Here is a 23697-nt window from a genome sequence, read left to right on the forward strand (position 1 = left end):
TTCTTTATCTGAATGGTGTGACGGTCTATGTGGAGGTACTATTCCTGCAAACGTACAAACATTTATGAAATGGTTTATGCCACTTGATGCATGGAATGCGTATTTTTCTCGATTGTTGTTTGAAAACACGAGGGTTTTTAGAGCAAACTATACACAAAGGAAAAATATTTCAGTAATATTTTTCCTAAAAGTGACACCGTCTACTGCATTTCATGAGCTTCTTTATATGCAAATTGGCAATCTCTTCGTGATGCATCTATTTCTCTCCAACGAGCAATTGCGTAGAAAAACAATTGCAGTGAAGTATGGGGACGTGTTAAAACACCATGGGCAAGTCTTCCATCTGATTATATCGACACAATCCATGAAGTTGTAGAGATTTTTGAGACCGAGCAGTATGTTGGGATTGATATGAGGGATTAATGTAGTTTATGTGTTGTTGTATTGAAATAATGTGTTTTTTAGTTTGTTTTGTTGTATTGAAATAATGTGTGTTTTAGTTTGTGTAAAACAACTTCGCGAATAGATGTACAACTTCGCGAATGCAATGATATGCGAATTCGCGAATATATGTGTTTGTGGAGCAGGGGATCTTTCACGAAGTTGAAGTTCTTCGTATACATCCGTGAATTGTATACAGTGTTCGCATAACTGAATGCGGCTTCGTGAATACACCAGTTTGCGGAGCAGGAGGTATGTTCGCGAAGCTGATGTGCTTCGCATATGCATGGTTACCTTCGCGAATATGAATACTGCGAACTAATTACTACGCGAATAAATGAACAACTTCGCAAATATGATGTTATGCGAATATATCTGTAAACACAAAAATGGGCACAATATATAACAAAATATACAAGATGCACAAAATATATAACACGTACAAAAAACACAAATTGTACAACTCAAAATTTATACAGTTTGCCATGGAAAATTTCAAGGACAACACGTAATCTAAGGAAATCTCCATCATCTGGGTCTAATTCAGACACCCGCTGACCAGATGTTAAAAGTTGAGAAAAAATGCACACCAGCATCCTACAATCGTTCGATGCTGTTCTCTGTTGTGGAGTGTCCGGTAGCCTAGTCCACCCTATCCGGTTGTCCTGATTTTGACCATTCCACCCTATGGTTTTGCCAATAGCGTATGTAAGTATGGTCATAGGCCTCTCGAGTACTTGACCAAGCTTCTCCTCACTGTCATTAGAAAGACAACTATCATATATGTATATGTGCATATTCGTTGTATTTAGCACTCCTAATATCCAGTGGTTTCCTTTGATGTTGAATGGCATGAATATTCGCTTCAAACCCTTCCATGGTCTTATAAACATGTCATCTCTACCATTGATCGTATTACACACGTGGCCCATATCCATATTATATGACAACTGTATATATCCGGTGAATTGGCTATCACATGTAGTCCAATCCGCATCTAAACCATTCTCGAACGACTGGCGCCGCAACAGATACAGGATGCATCGATGTGCTAATTAAAAAAGAAATATAGACATAAGTCAAACACATGCTTCACAAACATATGCATCACAAACAAACAAACCATAATATTTAAAAGCAATACCTCCCCGTCCCAATATTTTCCCGGTGTCTCAGCTTGTATGAACCACGGGATTTCCGGCTGTAGTGGTTTTGTCCCTTTAACGAGCCTTGACGACTTTTTGTTGCAAAAATTCCTCCATGCCTCATACGTAGACACATCATCCTTATCAATCCGGACTGACCATGACGTAGGTACAGGAGGTGCTCTAGGAACGGTGGGACTCTGTGATACGACAATATCCATGAAGTAAATCAGATGAATATAGGAAACATGCATGGAACACTTGTGCTAATCCATGAAGCTGATATGGGACTGCCTTCTTCTTTCCTTCTTCCTTGTTGTACGCGTCAAATGCCTTCTTCCTTCCTGGGACAGCCCGTTCCATTGTCTTGTACAACTCATCCCAAGCAGGCACACCCCATGGAAACGAGTTAAATACAGTGGAGAAATCAGTTAGGTTGATGATATTGTCATCAACCTTTTTCAATGGATCAGTTGTGAGTAGGAACCTATGTATAACAAACAACATAGCCATTGCCACCGCATCATCGTTATTTTTTTTCGCCCAATTAGTCTCTAAGAAGGTATCGAATATATTTTTGTGATTTATGCTCCCTCTACCTCCGAAGTGGAGATTCCTCAATCTGTTTTCCCTTTTATAATTGCTCATCCGTTTAAAAATTGGTAACAGATCACCTAGTCTCAATCTGGTTATGAGTGCGAATTCACGTTGACTGAATTTCACTTCAACACCATTGATGTTGAACCACATTTCTTCGGATTTACCCTCTTTCGGATTAATCTCCATTGTAAGAACCCCATGGCATAAAGGAGAGGACAAACGAATACACTTCGAAGTCCACCAAATGCCCGAAACATGTTTTCCTGAACATGGCCAACTGCACTGTGGATAATCTTTCTTTCACTTTCTTCATCACCTCAGCATCAGAACGAACTGTGATAGTAGCTCTCGTATCCAAGGCGTAGGGGTACCTAAAAGTGTCTTTGATACTCTTCTTAACTGTTGATGTCCTCTTCCTCTTTTTGGAATTAGACTTAGAATGATCACCCTTCCAAATCATAAAGTAGATCAAATTAGTCAAGTAAATACTAACTTCGCGAATATGTCATTCGCGAACTGACAAGAATATTCGCGAATTCGCATATGTGGAACAATAGCATATGCCTCGACTGCTTCGTGGATATGATTTTCCTTCGCATATTGCGATGTTCGCGAAGTAAACTCATATTCACGAATTGGTCGATTCTGTAAAATTTAGTTGCCACAACTTATTTTAACTATTTCTAAGTATCATTCTTACAAAACGAAGCTATGAACCAATGAAAAAACACAATAAATTTGTAAACCCTACTTCTAAATCGTAGGAGAAGTAAAAAACCGTAGTATAGAAATAGAAGCGTTAAAACCTAATCAAAAATCACAAAATAACATACCTTCTTGCCGGTTCTTGCCATTGGAATCGGTTTGGAAGACGATGGAAGAAGAAATGTAAAGATTGGTGATGTTGAAGATGTTCGTCGTTCGAGTTTTTGGTGTTGAAGATGTTCGTCGTTCGAGTTTTCACAAATGTTAGGGGTGAAAAATGCATAAGTTCTTATATATATATGAAGGGCATTTCGGGAAAGTAGCTATGTATGTAAGTTGGTTGATAATGGGTCTGAAAATGTAAATGAGGTTCCCATTACACCCATTTTTGTAATTAACCCCTTTTTTTAACGAGGTTAGGATGAATTGATCCCTAATAAAAATTATATAAGGGATTTAACATAATAAAAGATAAATTTAGGGGTTGAAAAGTATATATGAATTTTATATCAACAAACTCTAGAACAGAAAACTGACCAGTCTGCGGATGATAGCAGAGACACGTTCCACCGTCTCAATTCCACTCTTTTGATCTCTTTCTACTATTCCATTCATTCAGTAACCCTAACCCAACACACTCTCTACTTCTCATATTCCCCTTTCAATGCACTAGAGCTCCCCACATTCATTTCTCCCACACACAAAGGATGCAAATCTTGAAATCTCGCTGCTCTAAAACTGCTTCTCTCAACCGTGCCCGCCAATTCTTGTTCAATTTTGGCTCTGTTAGGTTCCTCGTCACCACTTGCCGAGCGGTGGTGCTGCCTCGCTTCGGTGGGCCTGAGGTACTGGAGCTATGGCCTGATGTCGAGGTTCCCCAGCTTAAGCCTAATGAAGTTCTTGTTCGAGCACGTGCTGTCTCTATCAATCCTCTTGATACTCGAGTGAGTTGTTCGTAATCTTTATTGTTTTTATTTCCATCTTTTGTTTGTTTAAATAAATGTAGCGGAATGTGATGTAGGGATAAAGGAAATGATTAGAAACATGAAAGAAATCATTAAATGATTTAAGAAATGTTGGTACTGGTGAATTTAGAATATTAAATAATTGATTGGTAGGTGCAATTTTAGATGACTGATTCTGATATCTGTGGAATAATTTAAAATTGGTGTAATTAGTCTTTATGCATACTATTCTTAAGGTTATAAACTATAAACTGAAAAGGAGAAAGGTATGCGTGGATTGATTCATATATTTTCTGGGAAATGAAAACTGTTACAATCTCATCTGAATTCAAATTTAAATGCTTCTTTTTTTTAAGCAACCAAGGTTTGGTAACCATATAATACTTTTACAGTAGAAGATTCAGCTCCTCGTTCAGTGGTTTATGACGGTCAATGCTACTTTCTGTTCTACACTGTTAGATTTTGTAGATTCCCAATCTTCTACATTGTACAGAGGTCATAAGTCATCCAATTCTTGGTCCACTACTGACTCATTTTTTTCCTGGTTTCTAACAGCAAGCCCACTTTTGAAAATGTATGTCAGGGAGGGGAGGCCTATTTAATTTTAGGTTTCCATTGAATTCTTTCTGTATTAGACTATTAGTGTACAGTGAAGCATGGGCAATAAGGCTGTATTGTGCCAAATCTCTGGATAGCATTGATGATGAACTAAACTATGTTATCCTTATTAATAAAACAAACAAATTAAAACAAAAACATTAATATGATTGTTAGTTATAATTATCGTTAAGTATTGAATATTTTTAGATAATTTTAATGCTTTCAGATGCGATCAGGTTATGGTCGATCCATATTTGAGCCACTACTACCTCTTATTTTGGGTCGTGATATAAGCGGTGAAGTTGCAGCTACTGGAACTTCAGTTCATTCTCTGACTGTTGGGCAAGAAGTTTTCGGTGCATTGCATCCAACTGCTGTGAGGGGCACATATACTGACTATGCAGTTTTATCAGAAGATGAGCTTACTGCAAAACCTGCATCAATTACACATGTGGTAGGTGCTCCCTGTTGATCTTATGTGCATATAGTTAATTTGTAATACATGTAGTGTTCTTTAATGGTGTACTTTTATAGTTGTCTGTCCTCTGTGGTATATATTGCACTGGCAAATAGGACGCTGCAATTATTGAATGGACAATTTTGTATCAGAAAACTTTTCTTTGTGCCCTTAAATTGTATGCTATTCAATGAGCTTGGGGGTTGACTTGTTCTCTCCTTAACCAAATAACACAATGTCTAGGCTGTGTACACTTGCATTCTCAAATCAATAAATATTTTTAAATATAGTGGTCGATAGTAAGATGTAAGAATTTAAGCCAGCCTGTTAGTTTGCTTTTGACACCATAACATCCTTTTAGTTCATCCTCCAGAATGTTTATTTCTCATGTTTTTAACTAATTTCATCGTTATAAAAATACTTTTCTCTTTTTCCTAAAAAAAAGGAAAATACTTTTCTCTATTTTAATACAGGACATGACCTGAATTTCTTTTCTATTTCTCCTGCAGGAAGCAAGTGCTATTCCTTTTGCTGCACTAACTGCATGGCGGGCTCTGAAAAGCACGGCTAGGATAACTGAGGGGTACGTTATATTTCCATTTTATTACTTCAGATTTCTTTTTTATTAAAGTTCTGTTGTAATTGTTCTTACTTTTGACTAGACTGTGTTTCCTGTTGTTATGGATATTTAGGGCTTCAATTTTTATACCTTCCCTTTGGAAGTGAAGACAAGTAACAATTATCTTTGTTAATTCTTTTACTAAATAGCCAAACCAAAAAGATTATGTTTGCTGAACCTGTGTTATAGCCCTAGGATATAGTTATGGGAAGGGTATAATTTTCTGGTTTGATTGATCGTCAACCTTTAGAACCTGTATATGATAACTAAAATGTAAGGGCTCGTTAGAGAGAACCCTTTGATCCCTTGTAGTTAAGAGCTCGCATAGAGAGAACCCTCCGATCTCTCGAAGTAAATCTGGCTTAAACTCTTTCTCCCCCTTATCTGTTATTCATCCAAAAATAATAATACATACGTACAAGCCCATATTAGGAGTTGTACCTAGAGTACAACTGCTGTTTCATGCAGTTATTGCATGTGACAGGCATTTAATTACCTAGATAAGACTTAGGACACTTGAACAACTAGGAGACACTTGTGACATGTAGATACCTAGGAGAAGGGACTTAGATAACTCAATTTTGGCACATATTAAATATAAGACACATGGCTGCTGCACATATGGACACATAATAACAACCTATAAAAGGATTCATAGAAGTAGAACAGCATAGCGTGATATTCGTATTTCGAACAATCTCTTATTTCCTTATTTTTTTTTCAATTATTACTAATTTTTGGGGGAGGGGGAAAAGTCTTGGGATTGAATCTCTTCTCTTGCTTATTTCAATTATATGTTATCATTGTTGTCGATACTGCATTCTTGTGTATAATACTGTTTAACCAAAAATAAAAGCCATGATCTAGAAAGTTATGTCTCATAATTGGAACAAAAGAAGTATAAATTAAAAATATATCAATCATGTATATTTGTATATGTTTGCTATTGTTCAATTTTGGCAAAAGCTTCACATATCGCAATCTCTAAAGAGAAGTATAATCAAATTTCATCAAATTTCTGGGACTATCTCAATCGTAGCAAATAATAATAAGAATTTGGAATGGCAAATCGTAAATGCATAAAAAGAAAGAAACTAATTTAAAAAAATAGTAAATAAATTGTAGAAAGTAAAACTTTGAAAGTCAAAGCATGAACCATGTACAACAATACAAATTCAGAAGATGAAATAGACATTATTTAGACTAAAAATCTATTATATATCTATAATAGCTGAAACACACAATTGATAAGAAAATGCCACATCATCTAAATAGATGATGTGTAAAAATATTAGAAAACAAGCAATATGTGAAAACGTATCTCCTTGGTGAAGATTTAAAAGAAAATTCTCTCTACTATAAAAAAAAAAAGGGCGGCCCGGTCGCACTACGCGTCCCCGCTGAGCGAGGGTCCGGGGAGGGGTCCCACCACAAGGGTGTACTGGGGGCAAGCCTTCCCCTACCAATTTATTTTGGCAAGAGGCCGCTCCTAAGACTCGAACCCGTGACCTCTTGGTCACACGACAACAACGTTTACCGTTGCGCCAAAGATTAAAAAGAAACCTACACAGATTGGTTACAAAAACCTTAATAAATTAAAGAAACTTCATCCCCTTGGGTTCCCCATATTTGTTACAAAAAAAATCCTATAAATCCTTTTTCTCTTCAAACTGCCACTGCTCCACCTTTTGTCACGTGCGAATTACAAAATTCTTACCAAAGAGCTAAACACAAAAACAATTTCTCCTACGGATTACTTCGATTCAACTCCAAGTTCACTTATAAGGTGTGGAGGATCAAGGTACCAAAAGTTTTTTTTATTAAGGTTCATCTTTTTTAAACTTATCTTGTGTGTTTGAAAGAAAATGGTTGGCTTTGGACATGCAGATTCCTCTACCTCTTGTGATGAAAAAAAGAAAGTCATTCAAAATGTTGACAAAGGTAGGAAATTTTTTAGGATACTCAGGGACTAATACGCCGGACAAATCAATTAATGGCACATGTATACATTTTTTTCTTTACACCAATCATCTCCCGTGTAGTGGTATGCGAAATGATTTTCATTAGTCGGGTGTATTACTCCCGGAGTACTGTAAAATTTCTCCAAAGACAGGTGGTATGCTATTGAGACCTCAATTGTACGTATCATGAAGAATCAAAAAGAAAAATGCCAGAGTGTTTTTTTATGGAAAAAGGCAAGAGCTTCTTGAATGGCAGAAAAATAATAGAAGAGAGAGAAGCACAATGAAATTCAGTGGGTGTAGAGAGGAAGAAGATAAAAGAGAGAAAAGAGACAGAGAGGAAAGATTCGGGGCAGTGGGATAATTTGGAATACTTTTGGGTTTGGGTTTTACTTGCACTGAATTTCAAATTAAACAAAAAGGAGAATTGAAGTGATTAAAAAAATAAGGATATTTTTTTTTCTACCGCTGATGTAGTCAATTGCTCCAACCTACCATACGTGTCAAATTTATTTTTTGAAATTTAGTTTTGGGTTTTAAATTTATATAATATATTTTTAGTCTAAATTGCCTTTTTCCACAAAAAAAAAGAAGTTCTTGCCTTTTTCTTTTCGACTCTTCATGATGCGTACAATTGAGGCCTCAATAGCATACACTCGACCAATGAAAATCTTTCTGCATACCACTGCATAGATGATTGGAGTAAAGAAAAAAATGTATACATGTGACATTAATTGATTCGTCGGGTGTATTACTCCCAGAGTATCCTAAATTTTTTCCATTCTTCATCAACATTTTGAATGACTTTCTTCTTCTCATCCACAAGAGGTAGAGGATTCTGCATGTCCAAAGCCAACCATTTTCTTTCAAACACACGAGTTTAAAAAGATGAACCTTAACAGGAAGTTTTGGTACCTTGATATTCCTCACATTATCAGTGAACTTGGAGTTGAATCAACGTAATCCATAGGAGAAATTGTTTTTGTGTTTGGTTCTTTGGTAAGAATTTTGTACTTCGCACATGACAAAGAGTGGAGCTGTGGCAGTTTGAAGTGAAAAAGGATATTGTTTTGTGACAGATATGGGGGCACCAAGGGGATGAAGTTTCTTTAATCCATGAAGGTTTTTGTAACCGATCTGGTTAGGTTCTTTTAATCGTTTTTGTAAGCAATATATAGTAGAGGTAATTTTCTTTTAGACCTTCACCAAGGAGAAACGTTTTGACATATTGCTTGTTTTCTAATATTTTTACACATCATCTATTTAGCTGGTGTGGCATTTTATCAATTGTGCGTTTCATCTATAATAGATAGATATAACAGATTTGGTACCTAGAAAAAGAAAGCTTGTTTTAGGTTTGGCTAGTGAAATTTCATCCATTGCTTTCGTTTCCATTATTATAAGATGAAAATACTACTTGTCTTAACAATCTTAAAATCCAACCTGCGAATGTATATATTTCAAGATTGGAATTTTAGAACTGGTCTTTCAATTACCAAAAGTAGTTCCAACTTTACATGATCCCATACCCTTCTAACCTGAGAATTGCTTACATTGTGTCCATTATACACCTTAGTTGATTATCATATATTTCCAGTCAAATCGAAAAATCTCAAATTTGATATCACCATCTACAAAAATTGCTTGTAGGGAAAATCATTTGTTAATTTCCGACATTAGAACTCAATTTTTTTGAAGTTCTATTACTAACCATTTAGGTAAAATTTTCTTGTATCATACTATCCAAGCAAACATCCTTGCATCCTCAACTTCTCTTCAAACTTAATTTTAGAATTTCTCATTTCTATATAAGAAAATTTAGTTTCTTGCTGGAGACAACCTATTGCAATTTTTGCTGGAGACAACCTTTGCAATATTTCTGATATGAAGTCAACTACCTTTTTCTGAATTAACTTAAAGGGATGTTTGATAATGTTATTAAGCACTTAAATTAATATATTAAGTGCTCATTGGTTTTCAGCTTGCTTGATAATACTTGAACTTTTTGATTAATTTAAAAAATTAACCTATCACGTCGAAATATTTGAATTAAAATTTTAGGATGAACACTAGGAAAAAAATTCTAGATTCTTCTGTAAAACTTGATTTATTTTACCATTTAGCATAAAAAAATTCATGAAAAGGATTTTTATATTTAAAAAATCTTAATATCCTTAAATTCATTAATTTGTTTTTAGTATTTATCAAATATTCCTCAATTCCACTTAAGTCATTCAAGCAAGTTAGTTTTTTTCCCAAATATAAGTCGTAAGTCGTTTTACTTTTTCGGTCCAAACATTAAATTTTTGTCTTGGTCCATGTGTTTTTTAACATTCCAAGGCTTATTCCCCAAACATTACATGAGAGATAATTTTTTTTAGTTAACCAATATAAATTCATTAATTTGACTCTATATATTAATTGTATTTCTTAATTTGTGTGGAACACTCTAGAATGACTTATATAATGGAATGGAGGGAGTAACTTTATTATACTATTCCACTTTGTTAATTTGACTCTAAATTAACACTTAATTTTTTCAACACTTAGTTTTCAGTTTTAGCAAACAACACCTTATTATACTGATGTTTTTTTTTTCTCCGTTTCAAATCCATCAAAATGTTATGTTGTTCTACACTATAAATATGGGAAAACAGTCAAACAAACCTGGTTAACAACCTTTATAGCACTACTCTATGTTCTTAGAAAAAGTCTTATGGAACTACTTCTGCTAGTTTTATATCCATGAGTCAACAAGAAGCTAGGGGCCAGCCTCTCTTAAATTTAAGGCCAAATTGCGCTAAAATATCTTTATTTTTTGTCCTTTTTTTTAAATTATATATATATATGTGTGTGTGTGTATTGCAATTCTAGCTAATAATTTGCAAATTATCTGTATAAAATGCCAGCCTTCGATGATTTATAACTTCAAATCTAAAAAATTAGTTTTTCTTTTATTTTTTTAATCATTATACCGTTTTTTCACCTAATGTTACATTAGCATTCTAGTTCAGTTAAGTTTTCATAAGTGAAAGGTACTTGCCAATTCAATCGAGTTGTTTTTTTTCAAAATAAATCATGAAAGCTGGCTAAAGTTGTAGAGAACTGAATTTAATTACATAAGCACAATCAATTTTTTTTCCAACACTGGCTTAAATATAACAAGTTTAAAGATTCATTGATGTAGTGGTGTAAGGCGCTTAGTTGTTTCCTTTTCCCCTTTTAGGTGGCTGCAACCTTTTCTTTATACACTAAATTTACTAAAGGAATATGAGATACTAAAACGTGGAGGATAAGGCATCCTTCTTTCATGTTATCGTTTTCCATGCCAAAGAAGTGGGATCTCAGATACGAGTGTGTGAGTTTGAGTGAGAGTGCTGTTTTTCTCGTAAAGGACCAGTACAGTGAGGAGGGGTCGAGATGTTGCAAAAAAAACTAGGTTTTTTTGTTTAGTCTTTCTTATTATGTTGATATATTGTTTTATTATTTCAAGTTGCTGGTCTGTGTTTTTTTTTTTTTGAAGTAGATATGTATTTCCACGTGCCTAACAATGTGAGTACCATTTAGATAATACACTGCCGCTTACAATCCTTCTGAACTTGTTTTTGAGAATGAAAGGACAATGAGAAGTACACGTGTTTTACAAAGTTCGTTTATTGATCAAAAGGGTCCTATCTTAATGAACTCGAATTTTTTTCTAAAGTTAAAGGTAGGTAGAACAGGCAGAAGTACTTCTAAACATGATCCAGTTAAAAAATCTCAAATTGGTGTCATAGCCAAGACTAGTAGGGGTACTTTTGAGCTTTCTGACAACAACTTGAAGCATTCTTAATAATGTATCAAGAAGATAGGGGAAAAAAAATCACAATATTAACGAGAATGGGCTGGACATACTGCAAGAAAAAGGGGGATGGCTAAGCTAATTTCTTTGAAGGTCGAACTTGCAATTTATCTGTACATGATTGGACAAATGATTAGTGAAACCAGTAATTTAACTCGTGGAATCCTGGGTAATGAGCAGAACCAGTATATGGAAATTCCTTTGTTCTTAAATATTCACAAACCGGATTTCCACATTATTTATTGTCTAATTAAATAACGATAGGGTTTATGAGTTCAGGGGCAGGGAGTAATTGGTCCATAAAGTGGGACGAAAGACCAACGTGGTCCATTGACTCGAAATGTTGTCAAACCGACCCTTTCATTGAAGAACATATACATGATTGAGTTGGTATTTCCTTTCCGCTATAACTTATAAGGACTTAGTTGTAAAAAGAATCAGCGAGTCACGTATGGAGTTGAAGGTTTTTTCAATTTATGCATTAATCAGACCCCTGGGTCAGCTTAATTTCTTCAATTCTTCTGCCATCGGAGCTGGATGAGGTAAAGAGGGTATTGTGCAACTTTTAAAGGGGTCAGCCAAAGTTAGGCTGAGATTATTCGGTTGGTCCTCCAGTACAACAACAACAACAACAAAGCCTTAGTCCCGAAATGATTCGGGGTCGGCTAACATGAACCATCATATAAAACCGTGAAATCAAGTCGTGTCAGCGACACAAATTCGCTCCCTCCACTCCGTCCTATCCACTACCATATTTTCCTCAATTCCCAGTAAACTCATATCACTCTCGATCACCCTCCTCCAAGTTTGCTTAGGTCTTCCCCTACCCCTCACCACTACATCCCTTTGCCACTCTTCGGTTCTCCTAACCGGCGCATCAAGCGCTCTACGTCTCACATGGCCAAACCACCTTAGTCGGTTTTCTCTCATTTTATTCTCAATAGATGTGACCCCTACTTTTGTCCTAATTATTTCATTACTCACCCGATCCTTTCTCGTATGACCACACATCCATCTCAACATACGCATCTCCGCCACCCACATCTTATGGATGTGGCAGTGTTTCACTGCCCAACACTTCGTACCATATAACAATGCTGGTCTAATTGCCGTCCGATAGAATTTCCCCTTCAATCTATTAGGCATGCCGGGGTCACAAAGGAAACCCGTAGCACTCTTCCACTTCGACCAACCAGCTTTAATCCTATGAGCAACATCTCCATCTACTTCTCCATCCGTTTGGATAATAGATCCTAAATACCGGAAGCAATCCGAGGCCTGAACAACTCTCCCATCTAGGGTGATTGTCCCTGCCTCCCTACTCCTATGGCCGCTAAACTTACACTCCAAATATTCTGTCTTACTTCGGATCAACTTAAAGCCTCTAGATTCTAGAGTTTGTCTCCATAGTTCCAACTTCCTCTCCACTCCTTCTTCCGTCTCATCAACCAACACAATATCATCTGCAAATAGCATGCACCATGCATGCACCATGGTTGGTCCCCCAGTAACGAGCAAAAAATTGGTGGATTATCCAAAACTATGTGACATTGGTTCTTTTGAAGAATGTGAATCCAGGTTTGAGCAAATGACTGCTCAGACTCGTTCTTCTACATGAGAACAAGAGCTTAATATTTTTATGATCTCCAAGTGTATTATGTGAATCTTGATTCTTTTTGTTATTCAAGAGGAGTAGCAAAGAACATATTGTTTTAGGAGCGGCCTCTTGCCAACAAAATTGGAAGGGGAAGGCTTGCCCCCAGTACACCCTTGTGGTGGGACCCCTCCCCGGACCCTCACGAGGACGCGTAGTGCACCGGGCCGCCCATTCAAGAGGAGTAGCGAAGAACATATTGTTTTCTTTTCACATGGAATTACACCATCAATCGACAGAGGAGGAACATCAAATGGAAGAGCTTGTTCTTTCTTTAATTGCGACAAAATGGTCACACCAGGCTCTAACTGTCAAAATCGTTTTGGTCAGAAATTCAAGAAAAATAATGCGCTGATGGCGAAGAAGAAAGTTTAGTTGCAACTGTGGATATATCTGAGATCTCCATGCATAATATAACAGGCGTATCGATTTCTCAAACCATGCATGATTGTTGTTTTATGTAAAAAAATTCTTGTGATGTCTGATGGTGGATTTAGATAGTAGTACACATAGTGTTATTGATGTAACCCTAACCTTGGAACTGGATTTAGTTGTGAATACAATCACATCTTGGCGCTGGTTGCTAATTAGGGATTTAATATGTAGTTCAGATTTTCAAATTTAAATACTCTAATTGAATTCTCAAACATATATATATCTTTTGCTGTCAAATGGAGTTAAGGCAGTGTTAGGAGTCAATTAGTTGAGACGATTGGATTTTATTTCATGCTTTGCATTTAAATGGAAAGGCATGGAACTGTGTGGATTTCAAAGGATGAAATATAGCAAATGAGAAATTCTAGTTTGTATGTTTGTCTTTCTACAGATAATTCACAGGAATATGTGCTTACCACAATATTGAGTTTGAGAACATCTGCGTTTTGGAGAAGGGTTTTTTATTGTAATTTTGCTGTTTTTTGTTTTGTTTTGTTTGTATTTTTATTTTTTGTATTTCCTTTTTCTGGTTTTATGTTTTATATTGCTATATATCACTCATCTATATTTTGAATTAGCTATGTATTTCCATGTACCTTCAAACACAAGTCCTTTTATGATCACATGTTCTGAACTTGTATTTGAGATCTGGGAGGGATAATGGTTAGCAATTTGAGCTTGAGAACATCTGCATTTTCGAGAAGGGTTTTTTATTGTAATTTTGTTGGTTTATTGTTTTATTTAGCTCTGATTTTTATTTTTTAAATTTCTATATTTCACTTACTGTATTTTGAATTAGCTCTGTATTTCCACGGGCTTAATACATACCCCGATAGCAATAAGATGATGAGTAAGGGAGGACCCAAGACTTTAAGGGTATATACTAGGAGGGGTAGTCACGCGTAAGGGTGTGGGTGTTAGTTTGTATGTTAGTGAGATAGGTTATTCAATAATACTTTGGGGTCTATTTTGTGGGTATGGGTGTAGGAGCTATTTTGGGGAATTCTCCTTGGGACAAGGGATTAAGGGGGCTTGTCCCTTTGGGTTATTCTTGCTCTTTCTTGTATTAAGTGAAGGGGGAGAAGGAAACAGTGTTCCATTCCCTATTTAATATATTAACCATCTTCATTTCCTTTCTACTGTCTTTCCTCGGTTATTTTTGTTTATTGTATTTGGTTTTCTTTATCATTTTGGCCCGACCTACCGGATACTAAACACTATCGGCGACATGGATCCTCAGATCCAAAACAAGCTCGACACCATAGATGCTAAGTTTGCAGGGGTAGAGAAGCAGCTTACTGGGATGGGAAATCAGGCCACCAGGTTGTCTCAAAATGTGACCTCGATGCTGGTTGCCTTAGAGGAGTTCAGGGCTCAGTTTTCAGATTGGGTGGAAAGGCAAGAGAAGCAATCAATGATGGAGGAGGACTCGGTTTCCAGGGGATGAGCCGTACGAGTGGAAACTACCGAGGGCAGCACCGGTGCTAGAAGTAAGGTGGGAGACACCTTGAGTTGGGTGGTGCTAATCTGGCTAACACCGCTGATGTGGTGGCTCCACCACCTCAGCTGGCACGGAGAAGAGTTAAGCTGCCAATGTTTGAAAGTGTTGACCCCAGGGGGTGGCTAACGAGCGCAGTTACGTATTTCCGAATTAATTACACATTGGCTGATTTATGGCTTGACAACACCGAAATATGTACGGAAGGGGCAACAATCAATTGGTTCACGATTTTGAAAGAATCCACTCTACAGCTGACCTGGAATGTCTTCAAGGAAGAGCTTTTACATCATTTCAGTCATCAAGAGCTCCAGAACCCTTATGAAGAATTAGTGGCAATACAACAAAGTGGTACAGTTGCATAATACACCGAGGAATTTGAGTTGGTGGCCTCAGTTGTGACACGTCAGCCGGAATTACTGTACCTTGGCTATTTTGTCAAAGGCCTGAATGAGGGAAAATTGAGAATTCTGCTTCTCACCGATGATGAGGATGTGAACGCTGAGGGAGAGATAGTTGTAGCAGAAGCCATCGACACAGAAGAGGAGGAAACGGAGGGTAGGAGAGGTGAATGTCAAATCCTAGAGTGGAACGGGTTGACTCGGAATCCTCAAAACGTGCAAATTGAATGGAGAAATTAGGAGAATTCTTGTTTCTATTTTAATCGAAAGTGGTGTCACCCACAATTTTGTTTCAAAACGTTTAGTTGAATCTCTGGGTCTACCAATTGAAGTTGGGAAGGAGTTACCATACGCTTGGGTGATGGTACCGATTTAGGGTTTCTCAATATTGCCCAGTTATTAGTTTCGCTGTAGGGGACTTTGAGGGAAGAATTAAAGCATTGATTTTGGAGATTGGCAACCTAGACTTAATTTTGGGAATCAAATGGTTACAAACCTTGGGGGAAGTCTACCATGATTGGAAAGCAAGGAAGTTGAAGTTTTGGAAGGGTGGGAAACGAATTGAATTATAGGGTGTGGAACACAGTTGCCAAAAGTACATTTCTACAAGTCTGGTTGGAGGATGGAGTGAGTAATGTGGTTGCAATTAAACAAGAGGGCCAGGGCAATATTAAGGGGTCACAGCCAAATCCGCAGAATCACTTTGATTCGCTCCTCACCAAATTCTCTTTTGTTTTCTAAGAGCCCAAGGGATTACCACCTCCAAGGATGATTTCACATGCTATCAATCTGGTTCCTGGCATCGGACCTGTTTATGTACGTCCCTACCGGTACCTGCACCACCATAAGGATGAAATCCAGCGACAGGCTAACGACATGCTTGAGCAGGGCATTATTCGCAGTAGTGCTAGTGCTTATTCCAGCCCCGTTCTCTTGGTTAAGAAGAAAGGTGCCACTTGGAAACTGTGTGTGGATTATATGGCTCTTAACAGGGTCATCGTCCCAGATAAGTACCCAATTCCAGTGGTGGATGAGTTGTTAGATGAACTACACGGGTCGTGCTATTTCTCTAAAATCGACTTGAAGTCCGGGTACTACCAAATTGTGATGAGGCGAGGAAATGTGGAAAAGACGGCATTCCGAACTCACAATGGTCATTACAAGTACCTAGTTATGCTGTTTGGATTGATGAATGTGCCGACGATATTTCAGGCCACTATGAATGACATTTTTCGTCCCTTATTGCGTAAAGTCGTTTTGGTATTCTTTGACGACATACTGATATTCAGTAGAAGCTGGGAATCTCACTTGCAACACGTAGAGGTTGTCCTTCAAATTCTGTCTAATTATCAGTTCGTAGCCAACTATAAGAAATGTCAATTTGGAGGTGCAGCAGTAGAATACCTATTCAACACTGGCGCACTTATTTGTTGGGCAAAACCTTCAGAGTACTCACGGATTAGAAAAGCTTGCGTCACCTCCTCAATCAGTGGATAACCACCTGTGACTAGCAAAATTGGGTCGCCAAGCTGCTCGGTTATAGGTTTGAAATATTCTACAAGCCCGAAAAATTGAATGTAGCGGCTGATGCCCTTTCTCGACGCGAGGAAGGCGAACTTACATTGCTAAATTCGTTTCCTCAATGGGATGATGGAGCGAATCTCATCCAAGAGGTGGATACTGACCCTTATTTATCGAAGATCAAAGCTGACTTGATGAGAGATCCATAGTCTAGGAAGAGTTTAGATGTGAAAGGAGTCCTTTTTTATAGAAACAGGCTAGTAATATCTGATTAATCCTGATTAAATCCCTCTCTGCTCCATGAGTTTCACTCTTCTACCACGGAGGCCACTCTTGTTTCTACAGGACTTATAGACAGTTGGCAACAAGTCTGTATTGGGTGGGCATGAGTAAATCGGTCCAGGCTTTCGTGCGCAATTGTGATGTCTGCCAACGTACAAGTCTTCCACCCTAGCTCCGACATGTTTATTACAACCTTTGCACATTCCCGAAGTTGTACAGTCTGAAATTCCTATGGATTTTATTATGGGGCTGCCAAAGTCTAAGGGATTAGATGCAAGATTGAGTAAATATGCTCATTTCTTTGATGAAGAGTTTAGCAATTGAACGAGCAGAATACAGATGTTTGAGAGCAACCTTTGCACATTCCCGAAGTTGTACGGTCTGAAATTCCTATGGATTTTATTACGGGACTGCCAAGGTCTAAGGGATTTGATGCAAGATTGAGTAAATATGCTCATTTCATTGCTCTCAAACATCCGTATTCTGCTAGTTCAATTGCTAAACTCTTCATCAAAGAAATTGTTCGCTTACATGGCATTCCAACTACAATTGTAAGTGACCGCGACACTATTTTCAAGAGTAGTTTCTGGACTGAATTATTCAAATTGCAAGGCACTCAGTTGCGTTTCTCTTCGGCTTACCACCCAGAGACCGATGGACAAACGAAAGTAACTAATCGCTGTGTGGAGGCTTATTTGCGTTGTTTCTCAGTTGAACAACCATGGTCTTGGGCTCACTGGTTGCTGTGGGCTGATTTTTGGTTTAACACAACATTTCATGTATCATCCTACATGACTCCTTTTGAAGTGGTTTACGGCATGGAACCGCCCACACCGGTTCAATTTATTTTGGGGGAAATCTGTGTTGAGTGTGTTGCTAGGTAGTTGGCTGATCGAAAAGAAGTACTCACTCAATTGCAATACAATAAAGCACCGCAACAGATGAAATCCAAGGCTGACAAGGGTAGGTGTGATGTGCACTTTGTTGTGGGGGACTGAGTTTATTTGAAATTGCGGCCCCATAAACAACAGTCTGTTGCTCGTCGGGTCAATCGAAATTTAGCTGCTCGTTACTATGGTCCACTTCAAGTTCTGCGTCGCATCGGGGAAGTTGCTTATGAGCTGAAGTTACCAACAGAGTCCAAGGTCCATCCCGTATTTCATGCCTCCATGTTGAAACAGGCCAGCAACCCGGTTGAAGCTGAACCTTCACTGCCAGCTGGTTTTGAGCTTTCCATTGAGGACTCCGATCACCCTCAAGAGGTGTTAGCAACACGAATGGTTCATCAGCAAGGTGAGCAAGTGAAACAGTGGCTCATTCAGTGGCATGGTGAGACTGTGGATAAAGCAACGTGGGAAGACGAAATCAATATACGAGCTCAATATCCCACTCTTAGTCTTGAGGGCAAGACTAATCTTCGAGAGGGTGGCAATGATAGTAATAAGATGATGAGTAAGGGAGGACCCAAGACTTTAAGGGAATATACTAGAAGGAGGGGTAGTCACGTGTAAGGGTGTGGGTGTTAGATTATCTGTTAGTGAGATAGGTTATTAAATAATACTGTGGGGTTCCGTTCCCTATTTAATAAATCAACCATCTTCATTTCCTTTCTACTGTCTTCCTCAGTTATTTCTGGCTAGTCTATTTGGTTTTCTCTATCATACCCAGCCAGCCCATGTAACTTGCATCCAAACACTTAATGACCTCCCAAACTTTCAAAACTGCCATGGCAGTACCACACACTCCACACATCACTTGTAGTTTGTTAAAGAACAAGTCAATGTAATAAATGTATAGCATGCTTGTTGACTATAGGCTGCTACAAGACAAGACAACTATAGGTGGCTAGTAGGGCTACTATGTTTCCTTGATTTAAGGAGTGATTTTAGGAATGTCTATGTGTAGTGCTCTTAAGTAAAATATATCAATGTAGTCTCTTAATCTACATGATATCCCATGCATTCCCGGTGTATTACATTGTCTGTAACATGGTATCAGAGCCTAGTTTGTCTTCAATTTCTTCCTTTGCGCCTGGGTTTGTATTTTTGGGCTGTTTCTTTCAACTTCACTGTCTTCCCTTGTGAGCAGGTTCTTCTTCCGGTGCAATCGCCTCTCTGCTTCCAATATGACTGTTCGATTAGTTTTTTGGTGCATCTCCTTTTCTGCATTGACGTTGCTGGTAGCCTCTTGCTTACAACTGAGTTTTGCTTCTTTATTTCTGACAAAGCTTGATGTCCTGTTGTCGTCTCTCTTGTTCGATTTGTTCTTCTAGATTGCGTGTTCCAGATTATATTTTATATATTCTAAAGTATCTTGAGTATATTGTCTTTAAGACTATGTTATCTATACTTGTAGTAAACTAAACATGATTAAAATCCATACTTCAGCTTGAGGAGAGGGTTAGAGAACAAGTCAATATAATAAATGTATAGCATGCTTGTTGAGATTGATTGAAGTGGAAGAGTGCTACGGGTTTCCTTTGTGACCCCGACATGCCTAATAGATTGAAGGGAAAATTCTACCGCACAACAATCAGACCAACATTGTTATATGGTACGGAGTGTTGGGTAGTGAAACACTGTCACATTTATAAGATGTCGGTGGCGGAGATGCGTATGTTGAGATGGATGTGTGGTCATACGAGAAAGGATCGGGTGAGTAATGAAATAATTAGGACAAAAGTAGGGGTTACATCTATTAAGAATAAAATGAGGGAAAACCGACTAAGGTGGTTTGACCATGTAAGACGAAGAGCGCTTGATGCGCCGGTTAGGAGGACTGAAGAGTGGCAAAGGGATGTAGTGGTGAGGGGTAGGGGAAGACCTAAGCAAACTTGGAGGAGGGTGATCGAGAGTGATATGAGTTTATTAGGGATTGAGGAGAATATAGTAGTGGATAGGACAGAGTGGAGGGAGAGAATTTGTGTCGCTGACACGACTTGATTGCACGGTTTTATATGATGGTTCATGTTAGCCGACCCCGAATCATTTCGGGACTAAGGCTTTGTTGTTGTTGTATAGCATGCTTGTTGACTATAGGCTGCTACAAGACAACTATTGGTGGCCAGTAGGCTACTATGTTTCTTTGATTTAAGGAGTGGTTTTAGGAATGTCTTGCATATATATGTGCAGTGCTCGTAATTAAAATATATCAATGTAGTCCCTTAATCTACATGGTATCCCATGTATTCTTGGTATATTACATGGTCTCTAACATAGTTTAAGCAAGTTGAGGTGGCGGAAAGGTTCTTTTAAGCAAGTTGAGGTGGCAAAAAGGTCATTTTGAAAATTTGGGGGGTCATTAGGGTTTTGGGTGCAAGTTGGAGGGACTGAATATGTATTAAGCCTTTCTCCATGTACCTAAAAACACAAGTCTCCTTAAGAGGACATGCTGTCAGTTACTATGTTATAGTTATTTTCGTACCTTCTGAGCTTGTATTTGAGATTGGATAGGATAATGGTAGCACAAGTGGTACTACTTTATTGAGATATTTTTTCCCATTGAGATCAAATGATTCTCTTCATGAACCTTGGAATTTATCTTAGCTCAACATAGGTGAAATAGGCAAAAGAGTTTCTAAACATAATCCAAAATGTATGTTTGTGATTTGCTTGTGACTCATTTCTGTGATTAGGGGCCTTGACATTTTTCCTTTTTCTTTTTACTTTTCTGTTTGTTTTTGGGGGATAGTTAGTGCCTGAGATATACTATGGTCATTTAATTTAGACTTCATGTTGTGGATAAAGAATAAAAATTATAAATGTCACAAGTTGAAGCCCAATTTTTAATCTAAGGAAACTGCCAGCAATATGTAGACAAGAATCTTCAGATGTATTAGGAGAGAAAAGTGAATACTGAATACATAGTCTTGTAGGGCTAAAGTTAGAGATGATTGCTAGAGTCGATCATATTCTCTCATTCTTAGGTCATTAGAACATGCAAAATTTGTGTGATTTTGTGTTGCCAAGCTCAAAGTAATAAATACATAATACTAACCAATGACAAAGTTATCTTCTCTGAAAGTATAGACTGGCAATGGATACAGGGTTTTCAAAATTGGGGATCTGCTTCACCACTATTTTGTTAGTGTGCCATTTTTTTATTCCATTTTTTTTCCTTTTCCAGCTATCTAGCTTATATAATACGAATCATGAGGGATATTCTTTTAAATTTCAGTTGTTTGTTTAAATATGGAGTTATTGTTTGTTCTGTAAGCAATCAGCTATTATGATATGTTTTCTACCTTTCTTGAGTGAATTTGATTAAGCTCTTTCCAAGAGATTGTTATTATTCATCGAATTCACCTTACACAGTACTTCATCATATTATATGAACTGAGATGTCAGTAATCTGCATTGGTCTTCTGAAGATTTTAATTTTCGGCCACTGGATTAGAGCAAATAATTTTGCTTTAATGTTTATCTTCAAATCATCCTCTGCATCATAAATACTACCATATGCTTTTTGTAGATTGCGAATGCAATTCCCTTACAGATTCATCTTCAATCTAATTTATACAGGCAAAGACTGTTAGTGGTGGGTGGTGGTGGAGCAGTAGGCTTCGCTGCCATTCAGCTTGGAGTAGCTGCAGGGTGTCATGTTACAACTACCTGTGGAAGCCAAAGCAGAGATCGTATACTGAAAGCTGGTGTTGAGCAGGCTGTTGACTACACTTCCGAGGTGATGATAACCATGAGTTCATCTGCTTATTGCACTGCTAATTGTTCAAGTTTCTTTTGTCCATGCCAGCAAAACTTGTAGTTGCTTGCTCCTATTCGGAATTTACAAGTTGGTTGTAAGAGAGAGTTTATTAACAGTCTAGCTTGCTTGTAATGCAGGATGTGGAAGTAGTAATTAAGGGGAAATTTGATGCTGTTTTGGACACAATTGGCGTTCCAGAAACGGAAAGGGTTGGTGTAAACTTTTTAAAGAGAGGTGGACACTATATGACTCTTCAGGCAAGACATTGTCTTGCAACCCTTTCTTTCATTTTAAGAAGAGAGATGTTTGATTTTCATCACATCCTGTAATTAGAAGTTAGTTCCCCAAATGCTGCTATACAGTGCTTTTAAGGAATTTTCTTCTTCTTGTTTACAGGGTGAGGCAGCATCCTTGGCTGATAAATGTGGACTAACAGTTGGGCTTCCTATTGCTACAGCTCTATTGCTGAAGAAACAGATCCAATGCCGATATTCTCATGGAATAGGTAATTGAAGTTTATGGATACATCATCGAAGTAGCAAAAAATTAAAAAGACTCGTTTTCTAAGTATTCTGTTTTACTTTTTTGATGTATTTCCATCCTTTAGCCTCAAAGTGGTTCATCCTATATATATATATATATATATACACGTATCTATATTGAAGCACGAAACACCTAATATCAACAAGTTTTAAGCATAGTGAGGAAGTGGTAGCAGAGAAATTTACATTCAGATTCTGCCTCCTGTAGCATCCAATTCGATTTCTAATGGTGTGGAACAACCATATGATGTGGGATTTAGGAAAATGCATTTGAGGAGTATGTCATGTTGATACCTAAATTAGATGATATTAATTTAATTCTTTTCGTAGGAAGACAAATCAAAATGTTCATATCGATGCATGTTTTTAAAACCCTTACCACCAGTCTATGTATAATGCTAGAGATCATTTTCATATATCCCCTGATTCAGTGTCTTGTTACTCCTCCATCACTCCTTCCCCTCTAAAATAAATATAGGTACGTGAAAGCACATATAACAGGCCGTGCATGCTCCTGTGGAATGTAATTTTCTGCTGAAGTCTGTCTGTAGATGCTTTCGTGCTGTCTGAGATTGATTAAAACAATGCCTAATTGTTACAACTGGTGCAGAATACTCGTGGACTTATATGAGAGCTGATTCAGATGGGTTGGATGAGATCCGCCGTTTGTCTGAAGCTGGGAAGCTGAAGATACCCATCGACAAAACATTCCCCATCACGCAGGTGAGAGAGGCTCATCAAGCAAAAGACAAAAGGTTAATTCCTGGTAAAGTGGTGCTGGAACTTGATTAAAATAAAGTCAACATGCTCATACTGATGTTTCGGAATCTCTAGCTTTGTGAGTTATACTATCCTTGTAAATGTTTCTCCTCTAGGTAAATTTAGAGAGTTGATCTTACATGAAAATAAGTTGTTAGGACTTTTGTATAGAAGATGGGACTTATTTGGAGGAACTTCAAATATCCGAGTGGTGACCTGTAAATGCTTGAGGATGTTCTTTTTTCTTAAATTCTCTAGTGTTTACTTTGAAACTATATATATATATATATATATATATATATATATATATCTGGTATTGTTTTTCTTTAAAATGGCTTTGGGAAATAGACCAATTCGTGAACACACTTATCTGCTTGAAATTTGAGTTGATATGGTAGTATTAATTTTACTTCCTGAATGGTTGCGACTTGTGAAACATCCAAGGTTTACCTTTGATATCTGTAATGGTACTTCAGAAGTGCCTGCGGATGTGTTCTGGGGAACCTTTAACAATGTCAAGAGAAATCACATCGTGAGCGTTTTTAGGGGGAAAACATCATGCATTTAGCA

General features: G+C 37.6%; 1 protein-coding gene across 1 annotated transcript; it reads left to right on the top strand.

The window, feature by feature from the left end:
• Window positions 1-3412: 3412 nt before the first annotated feature.
• On the top strand, window positions 3413-23461 carry LOC136218823 (uncharacterized). The gene is made up of 7 exons (XM_066005945.1): window positions 3413-3835; window positions 4683-4910; window positions 5423-5496; window positions 21646-21805; window positions 21964-22083; window positions 22223-22331; window positions 22979-23461. The coding sequence occupies exons 1-7, from the start codon at window positions 3599-3601 to the stop codon at window positions 23158-23160; spliced, it is 1110 nt and encodes a 369-aa protein (XP_065862017.1). The 5' UTR covers window positions 3413-3598; the 3' UTR covers window positions 23161-23461.
• Window positions 23462-23697: the final 236 nt, after the last annotated feature.

This window comes from Euphorbia lathyris, chromosome 2 (assembly GCF_963576675.1).
Source record: "Euphorbia lathyris chromosome 2, ddEupLath1.1, whole genome shotgun sequence".
NCBI lineage: Eukaryota > Viridiplantae > Streptophyta > Magnoliopsida > Malpighiales > Euphorbiaceae > Euphorbia > Euphorbia lathyris.